At 41.4% G+C, this 27,743-nt stretch overlaps 2 protein-coding genes and 1 long non-coding RNA gene across 12 annotated transcripts in view; 2 read left to right on the top strand and 1 right to left on the bottom strand.

Annotated features, from left to right (window-relative positions):
• Positions 1–91: 91 nt before the first annotated feature.
• Positions 92–7,428, top strand: aktip (akt interacting protein). Of its 5 annotated transcripts, none has more exons than XM_071489415.1 (10): positions 92–233; positions 971–1,095; positions 2,619–2,827; positions 3,074–3,138; positions 3,441–3,541; positions 3,964–4,052; positions 4,462–4,560; positions 5,378–5,485; positions 5,653–5,713; positions 5,900–7,428. In XM_071489415.1, the coding sequence occupies exons 2-10, from the start codon at positions 1,048–1,050 to the stop codon at positions 6,005–6,007; spliced, it is 888 nt and encodes a 295-aa protein (XP_071345516.1). In that variant the 5' UTR covers positions 92–233; positions 971–1,047; the 3' UTR covers positions 6,008–7,428. The 5 variants fall into 5 exon arrangements, with proteins under 5 accessions (XP_071345516.1, XP_071345512.1, XP_071345517.1 ...); XM_071489411.1 differs by having other exon boundaries at positions 2,616–2,827; XM_071489416.1 differs by having other exon boundaries at positions 94–233; positions 974–1,095.
• An 864-nt stretch (positions 7,429–8,292) lies between these two features.
• chd9 (chromodomain helicase DNA binding protein 9) overlaps positions 8,293–27,743 on the top strand; it is a 70,995-nt gene continuing 51,544 nt past the window's right edge. For 4 of the 6 annotated variants that reach the window (XM_071489408.1, XM_071489407.1, XM_071489406.1 and 1 more), the window contains exons 1-3: positions 8,293–8,437; positions 8,518–8,651; positions 13,035–14,732. In XM_071489408.1, coding sequence (XP_071345509.1) covers positions 13,143–14,732 — 1,590 coding nt within the window. In that variant the 5' untranslated portion in view covers positions 8,293–8,437; positions 8,518–8,651; positions 13,035–13,142. Of the gene's footprint in view, positions 8,438–8,517; positions 8,652–9,216; positions 9,499–13,034; positions 14,733–18,525; positions 18,587–27,743 lie in introns of those variants that run through there. The other 2 variants (XM_071489405.1, XM_071489410.1) reach the window with 2 other exon arrangements.
• LOC139628070 (uncharacterized) overlaps positions 27,312–27,743 on the bottom strand; it is a 2,092-nt gene continuing 1,660 nt past the window's right edge. Inside the window, exon 2 of the long non-coding RNA XR_011692679.1 lies at positions 27,312–27,743. This exon is cut by the window's right edge and continues 898 nt beyond it. This is a non-coding gene — a long non-coding RNA (uncharacterized lncRNA).

Genomic DNA, 27,743 nt, shown 5'->3' with positions numbered 1-27,743 from the left:
ACGAGGACGTTTATCCCATGGACCAATGAGAATCCGTGCTCACACACCGAAACGCCCCTCATTAAGTTAGATTGAACTCTGTCAGTTTATTTAGCTAGCCAACGTTAGCTAGTTAGCCGGAATGACACTTAAGGGAATGGCGAGCAGCAGAGAGCAGTTTCCGTGAAAATTATACCGAGACACACATTAACACCTCTGTCAAAGCGACATTTAAAAGAACTCTAGCAAATACGGTGAGTTACACCACGAAGCTGGCTTACGTGCAAAGGCTAAAATTAAAGGGATAATCAAGTTGTTAGCAACACCAAAGGTAGCTTCTAAAGCTAATGCTGTAGATGTCATAAAGTGAGTAAAAGAAGCAGGTGACACGGCGTCAGTGTGTGAACATGAAGAGTAACTATTCTTACGCCTTGAGAGGGTAATTGGTCGTATTGCCAGCTGTCTGCTAAAATTACATAGGTTTTAACTACCTAACGTAGGTCCATAACGTTTGCTAGGTTAGCACTGTAACCCCAGGCTGTGGCGAATGACACGATAACTCGATATCCTGCCAAAAATACCACGACACTAGGAGCTAATTTTACTGAAATTGAAACACGGGTTCCTACTAACACTCTACAGCACCTCACATTAGCTACACAATTGACTGTTTGGATGTCGGCAACAACACAACAGCTAAGGTTAGCATACTTCATTAGACAGCTAAGTTAGCATGAAGCTAAAATATATCACAAACACTCTCGTTTTAGATAATTGCGGAGCTAACGAGCTGTGAACTTTTCTCGCTTTGTTCTCTGTCAGCTTAATGTAAAGATATTTTGATAATGGCCGTCAGGTTGCAACGATAAATACCCATAATCTAGTGTGAGCTAGAGGACAATAGCTCAACATTAGCTGTTTGACTGTGTGTATGTTTACAAGTTGTTTGTATGAACGGTCATTTATTTCATGTGTGTTCTTTCTGTCACAGCAGCGGATGGCCTGGACAGCAGTTGTTGTGGGACCTTCATAAAAAGAGGAACACCCATCGGAACCTCTGAATGAGTAATGAACTTAAACCCCTTCTGGAGCATGTCTGCCAATACAAGTCGTAAGGTAAACATATTGAATTGCAACGTGCTGGCTACAGCAGAACTGAAAAATTAGTCAGCACCCATTAAACCCCTTTGTGGGAAAGCATATGATTGTGCACAAATACATGTAAGACTGTGGAAGACTGAATGTAATGGAAGTCTGAAATGTAATGCACAAAGCAGTCATGTGCTTTACAGCACTGAACATGAGTTTTAAAAGACCAATAATGGTGCTGAACGTGTGTGTGTACATACTTATATACATATATATTATATATATTATATATATATATATATATATATATATATATATATATATATATATATATATATATAAATATATAAATAAAAACATGCCCTAGACTTTCACCTTCCTTTTTAAAAACATGACAGCCACCATCCACTAATTGTTCACCAAATTTAAACACAAGTTATATGGTTAGGGTTAGGGAAGATCATATGTGGGCTGACTTTATTTGCAGAAGGAAGGATTCTTCAAAGGTCTTATAGCATTATGTGTAATGTTTGTATGTTTGCTGTAAAACCAGGGAAGATAAAATTTGGTGACTTATGCCACAGAGTTGTAACTTTCTTTGCCAAAGAATCATGTCCATTTGTAAAAATTAAGATTTACTTGTCTGTACTCATTAGTCACAATTAGAATTTTGTATTTGCATTCATTTTCCTAGGAATTTCACTTAATTGGAATTGTTCACATTATACTCAAGTTGAGGGTGTGGTCTACTACTAATTTTTTTGCGGGAAAAAAAATCACTTTTTAAATTGGCTTCAAATTTGGTATAAATATATAACTAAAAATTGTAAACTTTCATTTGAAAACGAGTAGGCATTAATTGTGTCAGTGGTTTAGTACAGTTAGCTAGTAAGAAGTTTTTGCCTACAAAGGGGAAGGGCAAGATAAATTTTAGCAAGCTGGTGCAATCCTGATGAGGTAGGGCGGAGGCAAACGGTGTACCTTGAGCATGGGTGTGAGTTTAACTTTTTCCTGCCGATTCACAGGATCATTCAAAAACATTCTGTAGTCAGGTCTGACTACAGTGACTGTACAGGCTAGATCTGTTGGATCAACGCACTATTCACTGCAAGCATTCCTGGCATACTTTTTGTAGTCATCAGCAGCATTAGTTGTGGCTTCCTGACACATTCCTGGCATCATGCTGCTGTGTGCTCCTCGTATTCTAATGTGTACAGTGAAACTACTCATCATTCTCAGCAGCATCAATAAGATACAATGGTAGCTGTACTTGAGAGGGAGAGAGAGAGAGAGAGAGCATGCTATTGTCTAGACACTGCTTCCTGATGGCAGGATAGCTGCAAACCAGATGGGTAGTGTAACCTGAGAGGCTGGTCATAGCACATGATCAGTACCTTGGTCAATTGCTCCACTCTTAAGTATGCATGAAGACTTATAAATGGTAGCCTTCTAATATGACAATCAAGACCTTCCTCTTGTCTGCTTTTTGACATAACTAGAAATATTCACAGTTGATATGTTGAGATTTCTGTTAAATTTCTTAACAGCAGAGACCTGACAACGAGGAACAGAGCGGGCATGGGGAGCAGAGAACCAGTCCAGCCCGGTTGTCCTTTGGCAAAAAGCAGCTTCCACCCATTCCCAAGAATGCAGCCCCCATTACCAAGCCTGCATCACTGGGCACTCCAGCCCAGTCAGCTAATGGCACACATGCCTCTTATGGCCCTTTTTACCTGGAGTACTCTTTGCTGGCTGAGTTGTAAGTACTGATTCAGTATGAGAATAAAAAAATTGGTTTGCTTTTATTTCCTTGGCATTTGTCATGTTTATACTTTACTGTACTATAGTATGTTTATACTGAATGCTGTTTTTTTTAAAATATGTTGATAACATTTTCCTGTCAAACCAAGAGACATAGTTGGTATCAGATTGGGCTCACAGTATCCCTTTAATTTTGCATTCATGTTCTCCTTCCTTTTGTATTGATCTAACATGTGACCTGCAGCACACTAGTGATTAAGCAGAAACTCCCGGGAATTTATGTCCAACCATCCTACAAGTCGGCACTAAGTAAGGACCCTCTCATGCTCATGCTGTTAATGTTTTATATTTGCATTAATCAAATACATACTCTCTTTGAAATGCTTAAATTTGAAGAACTTGATCTGAAATTTGAACATTTTTAAATTATGTCGAACTGTAGGGCAACATTGAGTGCAATGTACAATATTTTACAGAAAATATAATTTTGCTAGCAGAGTCTGTGTTGTCACTGTTAACATTTATGTCTGTTTATACAGCTTGGTGTTTATGAGTCTTATTTGCGTTCATAAAAGTAAAGATTCTGAAATACCATGTGTCCCTCTGTTCAGTGTGGTTTGGGGTCATATTCATCAGACATGGCTTGTACCAGGATGGAGTCTTCAAATTCACTGTGTATATTCCAGATAACTATCCGGATGGAGAGTGTCCTGTGAGTAGTATAAATTTGACATCATGGTTTTTGGACTGTCAACACAAAATACAAAGTGTATTAAGTAGAAGAAAAAAGCTCTAGTGTCGCCCAGTCATGGAGTATCTCTGTTCATGGTCAGGGGTTTGTAAGGTTATTGGCAACATAAAAAGACCTTGAAAATAAAAAAAAAAAAAAAACAACAACAACAACTTTTTTTTCCAAGTCTGCAAATGTCTAGGAAAATTGTGTATCTTAAAATGTCCAAACTGTTATGCAGGGAAATATTTGTATTGGTATTTTAAATTGTGAAACTCAGTTGAACACTTGAGAGATATCTGCAAATGCAATTCAAACTAGGATACTGGAAAACAAAGCCTTGTGTTCAAAGCTTTCTCAGCTATGTGATGCTTCAACCATTTCTTTCTTGTGCTTCATTTCAGAAACTAGTGTTTGACATCCCAGTCTTCCATCCTCTTGTTGACCCTGTGTCTGGAGAGCTTGATGTCAGAAGAGCTTTCACCAAATGGAGGTCTGTTCTCTATTTTTGTTTGTGGAATTTAGTTATCCATTTTCTTCAAAGTGTGGTTTTCAGTTGCAAAAAATGCAAACTTAAGTGAAAACTAAGTTGTTAATTTTGTGCACCCTGAGTATGTCCTGCATGGCTGTGCTTCCCCTCGGACTGTTAACTGGACATTCTGTGCAAAGTTAATTTTGGACTAAACAGAATTTGTCCCAGAGACTGTTTTCAATGTAAACAGTACAATGAACAAAGAAAACATATTCAGTGTGGTGTTTGAATCAGAGAGATCTTGGAATATGAAACTAATCTGAAGTACAATTCTGTGATGGTGTTCTTTTAGTAGTGGTCAAGGAACACACCATGTGCCCAGCAAAAAGGTTTAATAATATTACCAATCCCCTATGTTCTGTTCATGCAGACGAAATCACAACCACATCTGGCAAGTCCTGATGTATGCACGGACAATTTTCTACAAGATATATACCACAGAACCACTCAACCCAGAGGCTGCTGTGCTGTAAGTGTAGTATCATCCTTTTAGTTGGTTTTGTCCTAATGCTAGTGATGAACCACTGTAGGGATAAGTAACATACTTTCCAGTCTTCTGTATTATTGCCAAAGAATAAGACACAGTTTTCAAAATTTGCTTTTTTTGTCCTGAATTTTGAAAAACCTTTTTTAAATAATCAGAACACAAACTTGTGTTAACATGTCTTTGATGAATGCTATTTGCTTGTGCAGGCCAGTAGTGTATTTTATCTTGGCCCATTACTAAATATTTGTATATATTTTTAAGACTAAATGAAAAGAAAAGAATTAAAATGCAAATCAAGACCTAACAACTTGGTCTTTTATCTGCCGATAAGTAGAGTGCAAAGAAGAATTGTTTGAAAGCAACTTCTGGCTAAATGGCTGTGTGGCACTGGGAACTATTCTTACAAATGGCCAATACTTGCTGTATAATGTTGAATAAGTTGTGAATTAAAATGTGGAGTATTTTTATGAAATGCAGCTTTCTAAATCAGACATTTTGACTTGTAATGGGAACCGCACGGGTGTAGCCAGTACCACTGATACTTTCTTGTGTCCATGAGCCAGTATACACAATAATAGGACCCTAGAACTGGCCCTAGTAATATAAATTCAGCCATTATTAATCTTATCAATTATGCTTGTGCTTTCCTTGCCTTGTCAAGGTGTCTGCCATGAAAAAGGCCAAGTCTTAATTCATTATGCAGTTGCACATGGTTTTAATGAAGGAAAAAGTACAAATCATTGATTTTTTTTTATTTTTTTGATTTATTTTTTTTCTAAACAATTTTTTCCCTTTTCAGATATGAAAGGGATGTGCAGTTGTTCAAAAGCAAAGTTGTGGACAGTGTGAAACTATGCAACAGTCATCTTTTTGACCAGCCCAAGATAGAGGATCCCTACGCAATAAGGTTGGTAAACTGTCTAAATTTTTAACATCCCGCAACCCTCACCACTACAAAGAAATCACACAATATAATTCTGTGTTTATATGCCTATGTATGTGTGTGTGATGAAACTCTGAAGGGTAAAAAGGTGCAAAGTTACACTCACTTTGCCACTCTTATCTATTGGTTAGTTTTTCTCCATGGAACCCAGCCGTTCATGAGGAAGCAAAGGAACGGATGTTCACATACAAAGTAAGTTTTACAAAAATACTGAAGTTTGCTGTCTCAGACTGTAAATGAGCAGGAGAGTCTAGTCTACTGCAGTTCTCTTCGCAGATTAAAACCCAAAGGGTTTGGTTGAGATAAAGTAAGCTATACACACCTTGATTGGTTGAGCTGTTCCTGTTATGTAACTGCTAATTTGCCTTGTTGCCCTAGAGACGGCCTGAGGATCACCACAAGGGAACGCAGGTGTCAGGGCTGTCTTGGGTGAAGCCTGGATCGACACAGCCCTTCAGTAAAGATGACAGTCCCCCTCAGAGCTGAACCTGCACTGTAGATGCAGTGGCCACTAGAGGGAGACACAAGCATTGGATGCCAGGCCACTGGCATGCCTCAGCTGTTTATGTGAACTGGATCCTTGAAACAGTTGGGAGAACTTAATATTAAATCTCCACGTTATTGCTCGGCTTTAAAAGCTTTGTAGGCATCTCCTCAAACAGCTTTAGAATAAGTAAACAAAGTTTGTATCATATGTAAATCGACGATGACAAATGGATGTCTCAGCAACATCATTTAGGCTGTGATGCAATCAAAGTGCTTTCTCATTTAGATTTTCGGATCCATGCACATGTTGGGCTAGGTGATAACATACTGTCCCAAAAGGAGCTGAAAAGTATGAGCAAAGCAATTTGCCTTCATACAGTGAGTATAGTGGAACTACATGATCTGTACCACTTGCTGAAACTGGCTCAGGACTGTTTATTTGTCAGACTTGAAATATTATAAGACACAGCCGTGTGAATGAAACATCCTAATTACGACCACTCCCAACACCCAATTAGACGGACATGATGTATTTTATATTTGTTTCTTATTGGACAATTATTTCTTTTTAATTCACTGTCTTCTATTGTCTTACATAGTCCCTAATATATATATATATATATAAAGCAGAGCAGGCAAGTACGGTTTTAAATGAGATGCTAAATAAGTTCATTTATTTTATTGTCTGATTTTTAAATCATTTTGAATGTTTTATGTACCTTTGGCTATTGGTTATTAAAGGTTTGGTGTGTAAATAATGGATGCTGTGCTAAGGTTTGACTTGAGGAGACATGTCTGCATCACTGCTTGGACTTTCTAAGTGAATGTTTTGGTTAACTTTCTTTCCAAATGTTATTTAAATACCCTTACAGATTTTTACTTCGCAAGTCAAAGAAGTTACTGCAGGATTCCTACATAGGTCTAAAAAAATCATGTATTTTGATAAGGTTTAGTTATTAACTAGTTTCTGAGCATCACAAAATGGAGATTAATCCAGCTACAAAAATACCCCTTTACTGATGTGCCAGACCAAAGTCACTTTATGTGCAACATATTTACCTGCAATGGGCTCTGGATTAATTGATAGCAATTGACCAGCTGCCTTCAATATTATTAAATTAAGGATGTGGAAAAAGTAGGACATCTTTAAAATGTGTGGGAACCCCCACTTGTCTATATTATAATAGCTGATACGGTGCTGAAACCCATTAGATCTATTTATAGCTGCTGTGAAAGGCAAGGATGTAACAAAATCACAGTGTACTTCATTCACTGCCATTCGGGCTGTCGGCATCTTCAAACATGAGTTTTAATGTGTTCTACATGGAACCATTGCTGCTCTGGTTTGCGAAAGACATTGCTGCATAGATGACATGAGATATAAATGCTTTTCTCTGAAATCAATAAAATAAGTCAAGTTATGCTTTGTATTGTTTTTTTTTTTTAAACTCGGGTTTACCATCAATGGTTCTACTGACTTGAAACACCAATAATCCCTGAACCAGAGCACAGATTATGTGAGGACCTTTCAGAAAGGTAGTGAATTTAGTGTCAATTTTCATGTCTGTTCTTGAATAAAGTTTTCATGATTGCTCTGTCGCCAAGAGTCCTCAAGTTAGATGCCAAATAACTCCTGGGCAGCTGACCCAAATCTGCTTTGATTACTGTAAAATGAGACCTATAGGTGGCAATTAAGTATCACACTTACAAAATCTGTATGCAAGAGTCATAACTGCTGATCAGTTGCGTTCACCTAGATTCCATATTATCCTACACAGAGATCACAGAGGGATATTACATCTCAGTTACTGGCTAATTTTCCATTATAGGAATATAAATTGATTGCAAAACAGAGCACATACTAGAAATCAGAGGACAGACCCTGAAGAGCTCTTACACTGTAACCAGGGCCAATGGTAAAATTGAGACATTATAGTTTTATTATACACTTATTGAATAGATGTATCACATGCACTCACTGGACTGAGGCTTTAATGTTGTCCCTCACTTTGGATAGAAGTGTAAATATAAATGTGTTATAAGATATGTGCCATGAGATAAAAAATGTCATGGATTTTATAGTCTCTATGAAAGCAGTACTGAGGACAGCAGTTCTGTGGTACAAGTGGAACAAGTTCATTTAAAGGCAGTGTGTCGCTGAGTCGGCCACCAGAGGTCGGTATGTACCCACAGTGGAGAGCAGCACTCCCACTCCCGTAACGTTTGCGCTGAGGAGAGACTCCGCTCCATGTGCGAAAGTAAAACCTCTCCGGATTGGCTCTGGCCTGGACGCGGCCATCTTATGCACTCTGTCAACACAGGCACTTTACTGATGAATATATGGTTTATCCAGCCGCTCTCTGGCGCTGACCGGGGGCGGCGCCGTGCCAAAAGTACTGAGACAGCGGGAGCCGGGTTTCAATCTTACATGTAAGTGTGACATTGTGGCAAATTGTCGGTGGTCCAATCACAGAGGAGTTTACTAATATGCAAATGCGGTGTTATCACAGTCACGTCAGCACCAGCGGTAGAGCCGCTGTGCCGTGGTCGCCAGCAGGAGTACAACTAACAACACAGCCACAACTTCGCCGATAACACTCTCTCTACACTGACGCCCGGAGTTGCGCTTTAGGGGTCGTTTCAGGTAAGAAACAACACGTCTTTTGATGATTTCTGAGACACGATTTAGACTTGAGGGGTTCTGTTTCATTCAGAGTAGGAGCTGTCAAATTTCTGACAGTCAGTCAGTGAGGCTCGCCTCAGCTGTCTGATGACACACCGCCTCGCTGAGTGTGTATCTTCCCGGTAGAAATAAGACTCACCCTGCAATACTTCACCGTAATTTGGCACATAAAACACCACATTTCTTCATACTTTCTAACAGTTTGCCGGCTGAATTTAAACGTGCGTGACTCCAAAGTAGTCTTCCGTGGTTCTCGGCCATGGTGGTCCTGAACTGACAGCGACCGGGCGGGCACGCTCAGCGCCGCGCTTGAATGTGGACGCGGTAGCTGCTGGCGGTGCCGGTGCGTCCACCGGTGCGTCCACCAGGAACATGAAAACGAAAGTCGGCCGAGGAGAACAAACTAGCCGCGCCGCCACGGCCGCCGCCACGGCCGACCTCTCTCCATCCATCTCCGGCCTCCTCCCCCTCCTCCCCCTCCTCCACCTCGTCCTCTTCTTCTTCTTCAGTGAGGAAGCGTCACGACAGTGACGACACCTTTTGAGTCCTGTGACTTACAAAGTGGAGGCTTGGCTCGGAGCACATGTGACTCATCCCGATATCCCGGGGCAAACATTTCAGATGTGAAAACCAGACGTCCCACCTGTATTCATTTTGTGGGCGAGCAGCTGCGCTTCAAGTGGCGCAACACCCCGCAACACCCCGCCGGCTCGTCCGCGGCGTGCTCGCAGGAGTTGAAGCCATTACTGGGTGAAGATGAGAGGATGCTGCTGACTTCAGTGGCGGGCCCGGTGTCTGTTTCGTCAAAGTAAGACTTCTTATCCAAAACATTTGAAGACATGTCGGACGTGTCGCAGAGTTTTACGCGGCACCATTGTTGCCACAGTGTAGCAGTTTAAACGTGTTCAAAAGGCTTAAGTACTAAGTGAAATGCGCTCTCGGTCGCAGCGCTGTGGAAATGTTGTTCGTGGCTAACTTTTCGCATTTTAGTCTGAAGGTAATATTGTAGTAAACGTGATGCTATTTCCCGCTCCTGCTGGTTGGTTTGGTGCTGTGTGAAGTGGCCATTTGTGTGACATCAGTCCCAGCTGGCTTCAATGGCGACCCCGGGACACTTGTGTACACAGTTCATGTTGATATCAGGCCCGAGGTGCATGTGCCTGGATGGTGCTCACAGCGTCACGATAATGAAGGAAACAGCTGGAAGTCGGCGGAGGCTGGGGGGACTAGATGGGGGTGTTTGTGGGTTAGCAGTGGCTTGGCTAGCAGGCTCGGGAATATGCTACATTGATCCAGGGCACATGGGAAATACGATAAAACCGTGTTTTATTTTTCGAACACATTACAATAAGCTGTCATAAGGTGCATGCTCTATCACTGCCAGTTCACTGTTGTCAGGCCAGCTTCAGTGGACTGTTTTCTTTACCTCAGCCATCGACTTCGGCGCAGCTGTGCCTCAAACTTACTTTGAATGTCACCAATCAGAGAATATCTGCCAAACTAGTGTCTGATGAAAACTCATTTAACTCAGTGAAATTATTTCACATGGGCTACGTTTTGCTAAAGTGTCAACCCAAGTGATAAGTGTACATAAGTACAATTATCTTCAGGAACTTGAATCCGGAGAAAAGAACATTCTCATGATGCTAAAGCCATATACTAGAGTTAGAGATGGTGTAATTATCACTTGATAATGATTGGTAGTTGTAATTTTCTGTTGTTCTCAAATTGCTCAGATGTGACCATTATGCACATTTTATTCTCTTAATTCTTCCCCAGGCAGTATTATGTGATTTCATTGTGCTTGTTGACATGGTGTGAGAAAAATAATCAAATAATTATGTTTCCTGTGAATATAGGCAAGCAGGAATGCCACATTATAGGACAGTCACATGGTTTCCCAATAAACAGCATTGTAAACAAAGCACTGGGGTGAGCGTCAAACAGGAAACACAACTCTAACTGGAAACAGGAATGCATTTGTGGACAGATTTTTATGAGGACCTGTTGCTGATGATTGGTGGGGAGAGTGATAACATGTAGGATACATATCTGTGTGCATGACAGTGAGCTACAGCAGGAACTGTGCGCTGTGATGTTACAGTAAACCTGAGCATGATTTAAGTTTAGTTTAGGATTTGTGTTTTGTAATAACTTAAATTACTTGACTGCATTCGGAATGAGCCACTGGAAATAAAACCTAATTAAATTATTTGGTGTTAGGTGTGAACTAAGGGTCAAGCACAGTGCTTTGTCCCTGCTCCCCAACACAGCATTTCTGAACAAGATGTCTGTATCTATTCTATTGTAATATTCTACCTGTCCAGCAGTAAAAATGATTTACTGTAAATGATTGGACAAAAATAAAGAAAATATTGTCTTCAAAACCGAATAACAGCTTAGCTCACATACAAAACACATGCTCTTTATCTTATTAGATATGAGATATGGCACCTAAACTAACATTTGTGACAAATTGAGAGAATCATTTTTACAAAGACTGCATGAACCTACTCATAAACTGCGAAGCAACCACAGTATGACGGGCATGAAAACAGGACACCATTCTGACTCAGTGGTTAGCAGAAGGTTCCGGGATCTAACCTGCCGACACCTGCTGGGTGTGGAGTTTGAATGTTCTCGTTTTGGCTGTGTGGATTTTCTCCAGGTGCTTTGGTTTCCTCTCACCGTCCAAACACATGCAGGTTAGGTTAACTGGCAACTAGAATTGCCCGTAGTTGTGAATGTGAGTGCAAATAGTTGTCTGTTATGTGTCAGCCCTATGATTGACTGGCAACCTGTCCAGGATGTACCCTGCCCCTCACCCACTGACAGCTGTGATGGGCTCCAGCCCCCCATGACTCTGCAAAGATACACAGGTGTAGATAATGCAACAAAAACAATGGAACCAATACAGATAGTTAATGTTGATGTATTAGTTGGTATGGGCCAAGCAGGCCACATGGCCAAAGTGACCCTTTACATTAACAATAAAGTCTAAATGTTGAGAAATTGGCAATTGAAATCACGTAGTCTCAATAACCTGCCCTTACCCAAATGAATCACATTTTAGTGGAGCAACTCAGTTATGTGTTTCTTAAATATGATAAGCCTGACAATATTTGCATTTTCAAATTTGCTTGCACACTCTACAAACACATTAATGTTGTGCCTCCAGTTGGGATTTGAGGATGGTTAGCCACTTTCATGAATTTGTTTGAATTTATGCATTCACGACTTGCTTTCAGTGATCGTCTTTGTTAATGATTTATTTGGCCCCTGACTCGAGATCACGGATGCAGTAGTTTAGGCTGCCGTAGTTTTGGACAGACGCACCGCAACCAACACCAAGTGCAATTGGGAGAGTGGTATATAAAAAAATAAAAAAAATCACCATTTTCTTTATGTTAAACCATGAATCAGCTTAATAGCTATTTTTCAAATGTATTTTAATCAATGAAAACAATTTAAGTATCCCTACAAGTTAGACTGAGACACTGGAGAAATGTCTCTGCTTATTTGTGCTTCTGTGTGCGTGTGTGCATAGCAAGTCAGCATATAATGACTGACCTGGGTTAGCTTCTGTCATCTTCCGCTGGTCTGTGGTTGCAGAAAACACACACACACACACACACACACACACACACACACACACATACACACATACACACACAGAGACATGCACATGCACATGCACACTCATACTCAAAGGGCCTCATCTGCCTCTGTCCCTAGCTGTTGAAATTCTATCAGCTGTCTGCACCTCCCACACATTCTGCAGCGGCAGGGCAGGCAGCTTCATTGGTTGTGGGGGTGGGGGTGGGGGTTGAGGTGCATGTGTGTGTATGTGTGTGTTAAAGGGGAGGGGGTACAGGAAGAGGCACCTGCTGGTGGCTGGCGGTTGGTTTGCACCAGCTGCTTTGCGACACACATGAAAGGCAGTGCTGATAGATAATTGACAGTACCAAATTTCTCCCAGACCCTCTGACCTAGCCATTACCTGCTCTTTGAAAGTTTTTTTTTTTTTTTTTTTTTGTTTTTGATACTGGATTGAATTTCATGCATTTCTCTCAACCTACAAGTATGTATCACTGATGAAGAAATGGATGATAAAAAAAGATTTGGTGGCAAAAAAAAAGTACTTGATAAATTGTCATATCATCACAGACTGAAAATTATTCATTTGCATGTTTGTGTAGTGGAGTTTCTACTAGATTCTTTTAATGAGTAGCTTGAAGTTTGTTTGGAAACTGATCTGATCTTTATTTAGATCATGCATTATGTAGTTTTCATCTTTTGATATGAATGTTGTATTTTAATTTTCTTTCCTTCATTTTTGGGCAGGGACACAATATAACGGACATGCTGTAGCTCTCTAGAAAGTGAGGATCATTGGGACCAGCTTGGATCCAGTGGTGTTCCAAAGGTTCCAGTTACCCTCCCGGCTCTGCCATGGACTTCTTCGATGATCCCAGCCTCTTTGTGGGAGGTTTGGAAGGGCTGGATGAGGATGGGTTTCCCTCAGCACCATCACTCGTGGATGAGCTAAACCTCAGCGCTGACTTTGAGCCTCTCCAAGTGGAGCCTTTAGGCCCAGCGAAGCACCAAGACATAATGCCAGCAGTTTCAAGCCAACAAGTCATGCCCACTTACAGTCAGCAGATGGGTCATTACATTGGCATTAAAGCACAGAATCCTACGGGGCAGGCATTCTCTGGTCCTGGGGGCACAGGTGTTGTAGGCGGTGGCATGATACCTGAGCAACATGGCCAGTACCGCACTGCCGCCATGAGCCAAGTTCCTCAATCAAATGGGCTGTTCTGTAACAGTAGCAGTCCGATGTGGGGCAACCAAGACCAGAATGGGAATATGTACCACCCCATATCTCAACAGCAGCAACATCAGCAACAACAGCTTTGTCATCAGCAGCAGCCACTGCACAACCAGCAACTTCATGTCAGACAACAACAAATACAACAGCAACAACACCACCCCTGTCATCGTCAGCAACAGGAGCAGCAGCACAGAATGCGGCAGCAGCTACAACAACAGCAAAGTCATCAGCAGCAGCTGTTAAACCAGCGCCAGCACCAACAAATTAACACGCAGACTATGTCAATGCAGCAACAGCAGCATCACAATTTCTCCTTTCACCAGGCCAGTCAGAGCCAACAGCAAGTTCATCATAGTCAGCAGCCGGTTCAGCACCAGCTAACTGTAGGAGGACCAAGGTTTCAATCCAGGGCTCCACCGAGTAAGTCTTATTTAGATAGTCAGAATGCTTCTCTGAGTGGGACTTGCTTACAGCAACATCAGCAGCAACATGGTAGCTACCAGTTGACTAGGGGAGGCCAAGCCTTGTCTGGATCAGGGCCAGAAGACCCTAACCTGCCCTTCCCCATGCATTCATCATCTTTGGTTCACTCCCTGCCCACATGCTCTGTCAGTTCTGCCACTGCTTACCAACCAGCCCAGTATCCTGCTTACCCCGGAGAGCCAGAAATACCCAGTCTCAATCAGCAGTCTTTTTCCTCAGCCTCAGTATCTGGGCCCACCACCACCACTGCACCCCTCACTTCCACAGTGCCTGAGCTCTCGGGGACAGTATGTCAGTTTCCATCCACAGGCGTTATGAGTCAGCAGCACACTAGGATTCCAGTTAGCCAGGCAGAGGAATGTCCTTTCCGGGCCCTACGTTGTTCTAGAGAAACCCAGGGAAACTGCAGGTCATCTGAGATGTTCGGTGAATCTATGAGCTGTTATCCCAGCATGAACAGCCAGCTGCCCTCTGAGCAGCCTCAGAGCTGCGGGGCCATCAACACTAATGGATACCAGGCTTTAGGAGACAGTCTCCTGACATCAGAGGCTCAGGATGGAGACTTGGAGGGACTGGAGCCTCCTGACCTCCTGCCTGACCTACTGCCCCAGCTGGAGGCTGCTCTCAGCCAACAGGATGACTCCAACTGTTCCTGGGCCAATTCCAGTCTGGAGGGGGGACATGAGCACAGGAAACCACCACCTGTTGAGTACAAGGAAGAGAAGGTAATACAGTGTCACAGACAAGTATTGGCTTCATTTTTTGGCTCCTAGTATTGCACAAGCATGGCTGAACATTTACCATAGAAGAGTGTAGAAGAGTAACACCCTGAATATTATATTTTCTAATTTATATGAACACTGTGCATGCTGTCCCTTACCCCTGTTTCACTCTCAGTTTAGATTGCTGAGGAGAAGTGAGGGGAGGGAAGGTTAATAAGTTGATATAAATTGAAGAAATTAGATGATATGAATGCCTATTGTTTGCTGTACTGGTGGAGAACATTTCTTTGCTGCTGACATGAAGAGAATTTGTGTTTTGTTCCCAGTATATCATGGCACAGAATTCAGTCACTCATGTAATGTTTAACTAACTATTCCAGATAGAACATGTGCTTGTCTAGTAGGAGACCTGTAATCAGTGGTGGAGTGGGGGAAGGTGAAGAGGCAGTACCTAGAGCCATTTGAAAGCCTTCTGAAAATGATAATGGTCTGTCCAGCCTGGCCTGCTCAGTGCACTGACAGCAGGTCAGGCCTGATTAGGCTAAGAGTGGCAGGAGTGTCTTCAGGACTTAGCTGTAAGCATACTTAGGGCTATATCAAGATGTGGGTCAGGGCAAGCCAGAGGCACTTGCACACTGCCTCGACAGAGTGTGGGGGAGGTTGCACGCTGTTGTGGTAGCTGCCACAGTTTCTGTGAGTCTGTGTGTGTATGAGTGCATGTGCACGTGTGAGAGAGTGGGTGGGTGGAAAAGAGCGTGGTGAAGGAGAGTGGTAAGCACTTGAGGGAGGGGGAGGGGGTTTGGGAGATGGAGAAAGCAGTAGTTCATGGAAAAAGGAGGGACAGAGACAGAGAGGAAGAGCATGAGAGTGAGAAAAGAAGCGAAGGGGGAGGTTGGGAGAATGCATTAGCTGGCTGTAACAGGCTTCAGGCGGTTCCTAGACCTCAGTTGGCTGGTAACGTAGCAGCATCCACACAGCCTCCTGGCCCACGGGTGGCACATGACCAGCAGCCGAGGCAGCAGACGTTTAATCATGGTCTGCACGTTTACATCCATGTGTTCCTGTTCAGCAATATTATTTTTAAAAAAAACAATGTATGGTATGTTTTATCAACATATAACCATATTTGATTGAAGGCAGCAGAAACAGAATATCTCAAACTAGACACATGCACATGTCAATAATTCACAAATTTTTTTGTAAGAGCACTTTTGTTTTTTCATGGCCCACGGCTGACAAAACAGAGTCTATCTCATTGGCACTGACAGCACATTAGTGTTGTTTGGCATTATCTTTCCAACCCTACCTTTGTGCATCTGCACTTTACCCTAGTGCAGCAAACACATGATTGATGGTTTTACAGTAATAGATTGAAGCCAAAACACAATCTGTGTGTTGACTACTGCCTCAACTATCCCCCAACAGGCAGCAGGCGACAACAAAACTGGTGGTCGCCCCTAAACCAGGGCTCATCCACACAAGCTATTTGCCCATCTGCAAAGGTCCTTGATTGAATTGGGCCGTGAACCACAGCCATACGCATGAGCCTCTCCCTGTCTGTGTCAACATCCAGCCCTGTGTTGATGCTTACAGGCTGACTGTGCTATTCATGTGCACCGATGTGTGAAGAGCCTGCTGATAGTGTGTTTGCTGAACAGGCAAGGCATCAGGGGATAGCTGCCCACTCTTCACTCCCCCACAGTGAATGTGGCTAATTAGGATTTGCAATGGTTGTAATGGTCAGCTGCAGCCGTGATGAGCACTCAGGGTTCAAGATTGAATAGTTGTCCCAGGCTGTCGTATTCAGAGGTTAAATTTGGTAAAAATAATGTCTTGGGCCCTGTTGCAATTGATCTAAACTCAAATGAACAAATGTGTGTAGAACTCAAGTCTACAATATGAATCATTTCATCATTTCATTTCACTGTTAGCGGTTTTCTCTGAGGAAGTTGTTCAAGCTTACAGGCATAAAGCACTCTGGTGAGACCCATCTGAGCTGCATGCCACTCGGTAATTACGCTTACGTGTTCTCAAGTGAGTCAGCAGTTGGTCTTTTTGCTATGACTAGTGAGGAAGATCTCTGTGCATGTTAAAGTGGCAGACAAAATGATTGTGAGATATGGATCAGTCAAAAACAGATTTTTCTATATTTTTCTACGGTCATTTCATCTGGATATTAGTTTTTCAATTGGATCTCCAGAAAATGTACTGTATTATATCTCCAGAGAATGTACTGTATTATATATGAAAAGATTTTTTTATATGGTCCATCCCTGAGGTTGAACGATAAACTGGAAAAAGTTACAGTATAGCAGTCTCAAAAATTGTTTGCATGTGATTATTGTCTGGATTTGTTGTTTGATAACGGATGTGTAATTTTTCCTGTGATTTCAGATTTGGTTTTCCAGTTGTAGTTTATTTCAATGAGAGATTTGTGTCTTCCTTGATTTAAATAGACCTATATATGGGTACAAATTAAACTATGCCCCAAAGGCAAAAAGGAATCTGGTTTCACAGATTTGTGGGGCAACATCAGCACATCTAAAACACCCCTTCCCAGTGTACTCAAAATGAAAGAGGGTGTTTGCCAACCTGATTTCAGTCCCACTCTTTGCACCAAAGGAGCCATTAGTTTAAATGAACTGCAAAAGCTGGTGACACTAAAATCTCTGTTATACAGCTGGTTTACAGTTACATTTCTCTATGACCGCTTCCAGTTATTTTTGAACCAAGATTGGCATATTTTGAGTATAATATTGATTTGAATCTGCAGATAAGTAAATACAAAAAAAGACTAGACATGGAAAAATGAACAGTTCTAAGTTGCTTTCTAGCCTCTCTTTCTTGTGAAATCAGTTTTTTTTCCCATGTGATGCCATATCAGCCTCACTTCTTTAGTAGATCTGTACCCCATACTTTAATTGTTATGACACTTGAATACTTATTTATTGGTGTTGCAATTTTTTGCCCTGTTACAACACTTTGCTGTTTGTAATTTTCATCAAACAAAAAGCTGATGGCCTGGGCTGCTGTAGGCACTACAGGCCCCCTGGCAGTGACACTGACCAGGTGCCTCTTCCGTGCCTGCCTGCATCACTGGTTTAGATTTATTATCTGACTGGTTGTTGCTGCTCACCCCTCTCTACCCTGTCAAGGCCCCAGATCTGTGTCGCCAGTAAGCAACTTAGGGTATATGTGCGCTTGCTGCGTGAGTGTGACATGCTGGCTTTGTTGCCTACTGACCTCTGTGAAGTTTATATAACTCCTAGCCGACCAGACTAGGCAGGCAATGCCAAAATCAGCCCTGAAACCTGACACCATGCATCACCCCAGCACTCACCCCACCACCCACCCCACCACCCACACACACACACACACACACACACACACACACACACACACACACACACACACACACACACACACACACATACATCCCTGGGGAACCTGCTGCTTCTGTGGTCACATGGTGATAGGCTGTCTCATTCACACACTTTTCCCTGATTAGCCCCCCCAACATCTAAACACAACACCCCCACACCCACCCACCCACTGCCCCCAACCTGTCCCCCACCCTCTCCTGCTTGCTCTGTCAAGTGTTCTGTGTGTTTGCATCCGGCCTCATTTGCCTGTCTGTTTTGGAGGCCTGCCAGATAAGGGCGGGACAGAGGATAACTAAGGGTCAGAGGTAAACAGGAAGTCAGGCGGTCTTTGCTGCAGGCGGAAGGGGCGGGCTCTGTGTAGATGGAGGAGGAGGCGGGGGAGGAGCTGAGGGAGGAGAGGAGAGGGAGGAGGGAGTTGTGCTTGGATTGACTGTGTCAGGAGCATGTGGGAACGCTGCCAGCCCAAACTGCACAGTAGGTCTGAATTTAAAGCATGCTCTTTTATTCTGTTTGCCTTTCTTTCCTTCTCTCTCTTTCCTCCTTCTCTATGGATTAAATGGCTTTGAGTATTTTTCTGGGGTGATGGATGGGTGAGTGTTTGCTCAGTGGTCAAATGTGGAAGTTTTTTGTGTGTGTGTTTGTGACTGGAATGTGAGGCTTTTTGATTATGACGTTTGGCAGCCTCCTTGAACTTGTGTTAACCTTTGACTGGCGGAGAGAGGAAAGCTGGGAGCGCAGACAACCACAGTGTCTGTGAGCAGACAAAGACCTGAATTTGAGGAAGACCACATGAAATCCACTTGTAAATTTGCCTCAGTGTAGGGTGCAACAGAGGAAATTAGAAAAGGCATGAAGGGTAATGACCTCTTTGCCCTTGTGTTTACAACTGACACCGTGGTTGTCTCGTGGTAGGAGGAAGAGACTTGTCTGTGAGAATCTTGTAACAAAACATCTTAATATCAAGTGAAGCTTGAATAAAGCTTGCTGTAGTAAGGCTTGTTAAAGTTAGTTAGTTGATACATGGTTGTCTGTACAACAGTTTGACTTTGACAGAACTTGTCGGTCATGCTGTTCACAGAGACGACGGTTGGCTGACTGGTTACTGATTTGTCAGTTCTGCAAACAGGTTTGTGTCATTAGGAAGTCATTAGCTAGTTGCTATGGACTGCAGTGTTGTAAGATGAGGCTTGGTTTATTGAGTGTTATGTGTGTATTTTACAACATAGATTTCTGTTGACAGAACAATTGACTCACTCAATTCACTGCTCATTTTTGAAGAAGCAACTTTCGAAACTGGTATGTCATTAATCTCATTATGTAGTGAGACAAGCTGTGGTAACATCATACAAATTCACAAGAGGGTAACTTTGAACAAATAAGGATAAAAATAATACTTTTGTTAGTAGTTGACAAAGTTGCGGTTGACAAAATTTCTTGGATGTTCTTTAAGGACATATTTCAGTTCACCCATTGCTTAAAAAGTAGTTATATTTCTTTCTTTCTTTTTTCCCATCATAGGATTTTGCAAAAAAGTTATTTTCAGTCCCACAGTGTTACAAGAAGCATCTTGGTATTCCTGTGCAGGTTAATGTGCAGGTTAAAATGTGGCCAGACTCCCTCCTATAAGCAGTGTTACCACACACTACCACCTTTACCAGCTCCATTGCGGTCCCTGTTACCTTGATTCAGCTGCAAACATGTCTGTTGTTCAAAGTGCCTCCACTTTGATGATTCATAAAAATGAAAGATTTGGATGATTGTACCCCTGGTTAGAAAGTACACATAGTACTTTTACAGATTGAAAGCCCGCAGATTTTTTTTTAAGTGTTTCTCATCCATTTTTAAACCACATTTTTACCAAATTGACAAGTAGAAGTGATAAGGTTTTCACATCAATCACCTCGTATCAGGAAACTGATAAAAGACTGAGATGGAGATCCAAGACAACAGATACAAATCAAATAAATCCAAAATGTTCCCTGTGTATTACCATTATCACTTGTGTATATTTGTTTGTGTATCAGACAGTTTTGAAAGTCTTATCTGCTTAGTGTCCCAACTGCACGTCAAAATTACATTAATTAATGTAAAACTGAAAGTATCACGTTTTACTGTTATAAAATCTGCGTTCAGTTTAAATCTTTGAAATCAGCTTTGAAAGTCTAGGTCCGATTTAAAGAAAGAAAAAAAGACAAATTTGTGTGTATTACTTTTGTGTTGAATTGTATAGAATGATCTAAAAAGGATGTATGCACACCCTTAAAATCTTTCATCTGATCTTATAGAGGTAAAACTGCTGAAATAAAATGCAGCATTTAATAGTGTCTCCAAAACTGCATGTGACCAAATGGTTGTATTTCAGCCAACCATTTTCTATAATATTGTATTGAAGGTACAGTGGTGAAGTAGTGTTTTAAATTGTATGAAAATAGTCTAAAATATAACTTTAAATAAACGGTGGCACTTTGGTGTAGATTTGCAGAAAGAGGAAAATTTTACCCTTCTCACGCCTACCAACAGTTCTCTCTTCCCTCTCCTGCAATCAGCCATCAACATGATATGTTAATTACCTAAATGGTTATTTCCTGGAGAACTGAGACCAAGTAATGATAAAAACCGTCGGTTTAGAAATATAAGTTTCTACAGTGTAATGTTTATTTGAGGGTTACTACAGCCATTGGTCTTTTTGTCTTCATCCACTGACTTTTATTGACAGAAATTAGCTGTTTTTTTCTGGTCATGCTTTTAAGTACAGTTGCTTTTATGAACATTAACTTTTCTTTGCTTTTCATCAAGATGTATCTTTGTCATCACATGCTACTTGCTCGGTCTGTTCTGTCTCACAGCCCAGCAGTCACTCTGATCGCCAAGATGATTGGCTCTACTTTTCATTTGTTGTATCATATTTATAACCACAATTTGATGGAATGCAGAAACTGAAGAATACTGAAACAATCCAGCTGGCCTCTGACAGCTTGCTCTCTATCATCAAACCGTTGCAGACTACAGCGTTGGTCTTCACTTGTGTCAACAAAATAATCAAAACTCTGTTTTGATTTGATCACGTACTTGTAACCTACCTCTCCATTTCAAGATCATTTTCTATTATATTGGCAAAACAAAAAACACAAGATTTTTAACACCAGCCTTCTAACTTATATTACTAGGTCTATGTTTTCCTATTTCTTTTATAAAAATGTCTTCATATAAATGGGGTAGAAGTGATCCAGTTAATTATCTTCTCTTTTGTGGTGGAAGACAGTCTGTGTGCCTGGCCTCTACCATTGCAGCAGCGATTGACTCCACAGACACCTGCCTCAAACTAAGCAGGAGGTAGAATTCAGAGCAGGGGGGAAAAAAATCCCTACTTCATCAATTCCTGAAGGCTGCAGGTCGACTACACACCCTCTCTGTCTTGCCTGTGTGCGGATGTACGTAGCTGCCTCTGTGTGTGTTCCTCTTTACACAGGCATTGGCCCTGCTCTCCCTTTGCACTGCTTCAATAATGAAGGAGTTGTAAAGGTCTGGCAGTAAGCCCTTTGCTGAATTCTCCTCTACCTCATCCCTCCCTCTCTCTCTCTCTGTCTAGCTCTCTCTCTTTCACATCCTAAGGGACCTCCTCTCAGCTCCACTCTTCAGTTTGCACCGATGTTCCCATTAATGAATGGCATCATCCGGCTTGTTTTGCACAGTTTGGCTTCACTTCACTGCCTGGTGCCTGACTTGCTGTGCCATCTCTGAAGCAGAGAGCAACTCAGAACAACCAACTGTTAAAAACCAGACTTAAAGAAGAAGCTCCACAATTTTCTTTGTGACACACCATGTAAAATACATGAAAACCTTGTGCAGTTCAATATGCAAAACGTATTTCATTCCTCTAGGGAAGATGAATCACACAGCACCTGAAAAACTGCCATTTCTTTGGAAGCCACCTGCGCTGCTTTCAAGTCCAAGTTACTGGAGCCTCATTTCAAAGGAACAAACAAATACGGCTGAATACGTTATCTTTTGATTTGTACAGATGTCTGGTTAAGGAGACCCCAAATGTACTTTAAAGGATAATTCCAGTTTATTACAACATGGATTTTGTTTCTGTGGGTTTGGCCATCAATTCTATAGGGCCAATGATAACATTATTTAATAGTTATTAATTAATTAATTAATATTAGTAATTTGCTGAGATCTGGAAACCAGGGAGCAATTTATAAATTAATCACAATGTTCCTGATCCTGGTTGAGCTTTGACTGTGAAACTGTGACCGACAGTATGTGATAGCTTAACAGATTTTGCATCGAAGGTGTATGTGTGCTTGTATTTAATTTAACCTAAAAGATGCCTGCTGTTTGAGGTGTGAAATGTTTTTGAATAGGAAGGAATCCACAATGGTGTGGTATGGCTGGCATGTAAAATCTGGGAGTCAGCTATTAATTGTGAAGGGTGTCCCTCTGTGAATGGATGGCCTATGGCTTTCACTTTGGCTCATGCTCGCTGGTGCATGCACACAGTGCTAGCCCTTAAAATATCATCTTAAATCTTGCTTAGCGACTGCCCTATGAGCTGACACTTAAAGATGCAAGAAGGGCAGATGCCCTAGTTAGAATCACTGCCGGCACTTCTCAGTTATTGGGCCTGAATGGCACAGAGCCAGGCTTCGATTATTCTCTGTATTCTGCTCAACTCTCAAACTCAAGTCATAACTGTTTTTTTTGTTGTTTTTTGCGTGGGTCAGTGGGAAAATGAGCACCATGTGAAAGCCAAACTAAACCAAGGCACCAAACACAGATCAGCCCACAAGGTGTTTTGTTTCTGTGTGGTCTTTATTCAGTATAAATCACTCAGCAAAATACGATTTGAAAGGCCTCTACTAATTTAGTGAATGTCTTTTTTTTTTTTTTTTTTTTTTTTGCTTTGTTTTGTTTTTGAAGACGACCATCCACATATCTGATATTTGTAAAATATAATTTTATTGCACTTGAGGCCAGTGATTTCAGAAACACTATTTTGTGGCAGCACATACAGATTTGGCAGTGGAAATGGTCAGTAATAATCAGCAGAGACGATGCTTCTGTTTGTTCACTGGGCAGCCAGTTGAGGAGAGGGATCAATTTGAAGTGCTGAATGTGTTTTCATCATCTGTAAATCTCAGAAACATGTTGAGTAACTTGTTAGCCCTACAGGCTTTGTGCTGTAATTGGCAGTATGTGAAACTATAATACTAACTATAGTATTAGCTATAATATAACCCTAAATTCTGATTAATATTAATGTCTTGGCTTATCACATTATTGTGGGTTGTTCATACTCCCGTCAGCTTCTCTTTTATATTTTTCTAGTGTCTTGTCAGTGAAATTTAGAAAACTGTTATGGTGTTTTTAATAAACTCAGATATGACAGTCACCTCACATATACATGACAGCAGATTGCTTTTCTCTTAACCTTGTATTCCTGCTCTCTGTCCTCACAGTCACCCCCTAGTGTTCAGTTCTGTCCAAACCAGATTAGGACCAGGCCCAACATGCTGTTTCTCTAACACTAAACATGAATTTGTCAGCCCTGAAAAATCATCTTATCAGCAGCAGGAATAGCTGTCTTTGCTTAACTTCAATTCAAGTCAATTATCTGACTGCATAATAGTGAGCTAGTAGGCTGTCTTTGTTAAAGTCTGTTGGAAGGGAGTTGCTTGGGAAAGCAGCTGGGCTACAATAGTGACACACATCCCTGCTATAGCTGGACCACTGAGTTAATTGTATGCAGTGCAATAATTGCTGTATTAGCACAGAATTAACCTGGTGTAAAGATTAGTGTGTGTGTGTGTGTGTGTGTGTGTGTGTGTGTGTGTGTGTGTGTGTGTGTGTGTGTGTGTGTGTGTGTGTGTGTGTGTGTGTGTGCGCACGCGCGCATGTGCACACATATCCACACATGAGGAATTGAAGTGTGCTAGTTGTGTTGCATGATCGAGGGCAAGTGCAATTATCAGACTCGACTAAACTTATTTCTTTTTGCATTTTGGCTGACTAGGCACCTTTGAGTAGGGCAGCAGGGACAGTGACCAACAGGGAATGGAGGGCAGCACCCAGGTGCAAAGGGATGTTTCTGTGTGAATTTTTATCTAGACATTGCTTAAAAAACAACACACATCCTTTGGAAACTGACCATGATAAATAAATGTGAAGAAATTATTAAAATGCAGTTTACTTGTTTTCTTACAAAGACATTGCAACTGAAGTGCTCACTTTTTGTACTGTGAGCTTGTGCTGTCGTGTGTAACATGTCTCCCTGCACGGTTCTTCTGTCTGGCACAGTACGGCTGTCTGGTCACAGAGGAGGAGGCCAGACTGTAGTGACAACGCTCTGTTTGACTTCCAGCAACTCCTCTAGAGGGCACCATGCTCAGCCCAGCCACTGTTACTCTTGGCCCTGAATAAAAGATCATTAATGCATGGTGCTGTATTTAATCGGTTGAGGAAGCATTGCTGTGCATCATGTCTCCTTTCATTTATCAAGCCTGCTGCTGCATCACACTCCATTGTGGCTGCAAACTGGCCTGTAACCATAGGCCTAATTAGTAGAGCCTAATTTTTTTTTTTTTTTGCAACTAAACTTAACAGTTTGTTTTATTAATGAAACCATAGGTATGAGATCTTGTGATGGTTACTGAGGCATCTGCAATGTTTTTATTTCTTTGAGAAACATTATAGGCCAAGGCTATTTTCAGTGATCACAGAGAAAGAAGGAAGTGTGGAAAATGTTGCAAAGGTTCAGCTGAGGTTGGAGGTGAAAGTGACGAGACTCTGTTTATCAAGCATTGTTTTTGTCTGTCAGCTATTTAGTTGGAGTTGTAGAAGAGTGCAGCTTCTCGTGATAACACTTGATCACAAATGTTTTGCTTTTTTTTCTTTTTTTTTTTACATCTGACAACACCCAAAACCATATATACATATATTCTCTTTTTGTATTTACTATTTCCAGCTTTCAGGAGTCTACATGGAATTGCATTTTATCTTCAGGATTGCTCAAAATGGCTCCCAGAATAAATTACTTTGCTAATCAGCTGTTAATTTGGACATGTATGGACATTCACTCATTTCAAATGAGAGAGTCCAATGAAGCTGCATTATTGTCTTGCAAGAACTGTTATTACTGCTACTACTGATACTTCAGAGGAAATGGAGTCATTGTCGAAGATCTTAGTCAATTATGATCAAAGAATTCTGACTATATCGATAATTAGTTATGAGGGTTTTTTTTTTTTTTATCCCTTTCACATTATTGTTAATAGAAAACGGTTGGGATTATTAGACACTGACTTCTGGTTGCCTATATAAATTATTGTTGACATTTTAAAGACAATATTAGAAAAGTTACCATTGTGTCAGATAATTCAGAATAAAACTTTATACGCAAAAGATTTGATAGACAAAATTTTTTAAAAAAAGAAAAAAATCCATTGTAGTATTAATTTCTAACAGCATGACAGTGCCAGCTACAGAACAGCTTCCCATGACTTTGTGTGTGTTTAATGGTTTGCTCAAGGATACTACAGCAGTCTGGTGTGTGCGCTAATAGGCTAAAACTGGACGATGGTTAACCTCAAACGCAAGCAGAATTATACATACCGAGTATGGTTTTTCAGCTTTTTTGCTAAATATTTAAAAGTTTAAAGCATAAATAACCAAGAACCAAACCTGTGCATTGTCTACAGCAGTATATGAGCATACTAGATAAAAAAAAAACTTCATTTTTGTCAGCCAGGACACCATGGATAATGTTGCCATTAACACTGGGTGACATTAGATTCCAGTTAGCTATGGATTTCATCTCTGTATGAGAGAAACAGCTTGCTGTAGACTCGGAATCACCGGTTGGTGCTAGCTATCTTTTCATTTCCAGTCAGTGCATTTTCAGCTCTCATTTCCCTAATGGTGAGTTAGTGGAGACTCTCACGGTGGTGCAGGCAAGAAATGAGAGCAGTGGCGCACTAATACAGGCCCTTTGATGAGGAAGTAATGGAGTGTTCAGAGACAGACACCTGTGCCTCTGCAGCCACCCTACCTCTCTTTCCACGCACACACTCGCGCACGCACACTTTTGTTTTTTCCACTTGCTTCCTTTCACCAGTGCTGATGCTCCCCTCCCCTTCCTCCACTCCCCTCCCCTCCTCTTCCTATCCCCTCCCTCATCTGTCCTTAAAGGAAGCCACTCCCCCTCATACCGAGCTGCCAGGCTTGTTTGCATATTAACTGTTTAGTTGCCAAGGAGCTGTGGCTTCATGCCATGTGACAGTTGAAGCATGTGCATGTTATTGAATGTTGTTCTCTCTTGCTCCTCTCTTTCTCTGCTTCTTGTTTCACACACAGATGAACGTTTCCAGTGAAGAGAAAATATTTTTTATTACTATGAGTCACGTGTGGTATCTAAGTCTTTGTGTTTTAAATAAGATGTTATTCAGACCCTCCATATGTCTGTCACCTCACCCCCATGAAATAGTACGTTAGCTGTTGTATTGATTTTTTTGGATTATAGATGGCAATTGTTACCTGTTTCTTTAAGCATTTTTCCACCTCAACAGTGGAAAGGCCATTCTGTGTTGTTGCAAATGGAAGGGGTTGAATCATCAGGTACACCTACAGCAGATGCAGTAAAGACGGACACCATTTTGTTTTCATTTTGAATGTTCATGAGTGATTAGTAGAGACTATGCTGAAACTGTCGTTCATTTGAAAAGGGCCTAATTCAGATCAGTTTGAACACCCGTTGCTGTGTTGACGAGTGAGTAGTCAAAGCTCACCCACAGGCTGCTGTACCCTGGTGGGCATTATCTGACAGTGGATTTGTTTAGCTTGGAGAGGACGCTGTTGCTCAGCTCCCAGTAAGCATGTGGTCTGCTTTAAAGTCCAAACTCCAAGGCCTGTCCTGGCAGGTGGATCTGAAGCCTGCTGCTGCACACACTTGGAAAAGATAGCCATTGTTATGCCCACATAGCAGTCGTCTCTGTTTTTGTAGGAGATATAAAGCAGTAAAATTTAAAACTACACAAACCACGGCGATAAAGTGAGAGAATTTCCAGTACTACTGTCCTTCCTGCGTGTAGGCAGTGCTCATCTCTCTGGTCTTCTAACCCACCCACCCTCTCTACGCGCACACACATGCACTCACACATGCACATTTTGAGTAAGGCTGTCCACACCATTCTGGATGGTCAGTTGCATAGAAGTTTATTTAGTTCGTCTGTACAACATACAATATAAACCCATATTGTGTTATAGCCCATACCCACTCACTCTCATTTCACATCATACTTGAATAAACTCACAACAAATAGTGTAGTTAGGTTTGGGCTACAATTTGATAAGATATACAAAAATAAACAATACAAAATAACATTTTGTGGGACATGTATGGCCCAAAACCTCAAAGTCCTGTCTGGAGGTCAGCCTCTTTTCATAGAAGCACATAGAGTACATAACATATTTACTCAATAACAAGGTGCCTTGGAGATATTTGCTTTTTAAGATTTTTGTTTTGCTTTTTAAGGTATTGCGTAAGATCCCAGGCACTGTTTTCCTGTGTGTGTTGTGCTGTATTTACTAATCTCTTTAAAAAAACAGCCTGAAGTCAGCTTTACCTGTC

Source organism: Trachinotus anak, unplaced genomic scaffold (genome assembly GCF_046630095.1).
Source record: "Trachinotus anak isolate AG129_WGS33_773 ecotype Australia unplaced genomic scaffold, CSIRO_AGI_Tana_v1 ptg000011l, whole genome shotgun sequence".
NCBI classification, from domain to species: domain Eukaryota; kingdom Metazoa; phylum Chordata; class Actinopteri; order Carangiformes; family Carangidae; genus Trachinotus; species Trachinotus anak.
The sequence above is the reverse complement of the archived record's forward strand: the minus strand, read 5'-3'. Positions and strand labels throughout refer to the sequence as shown.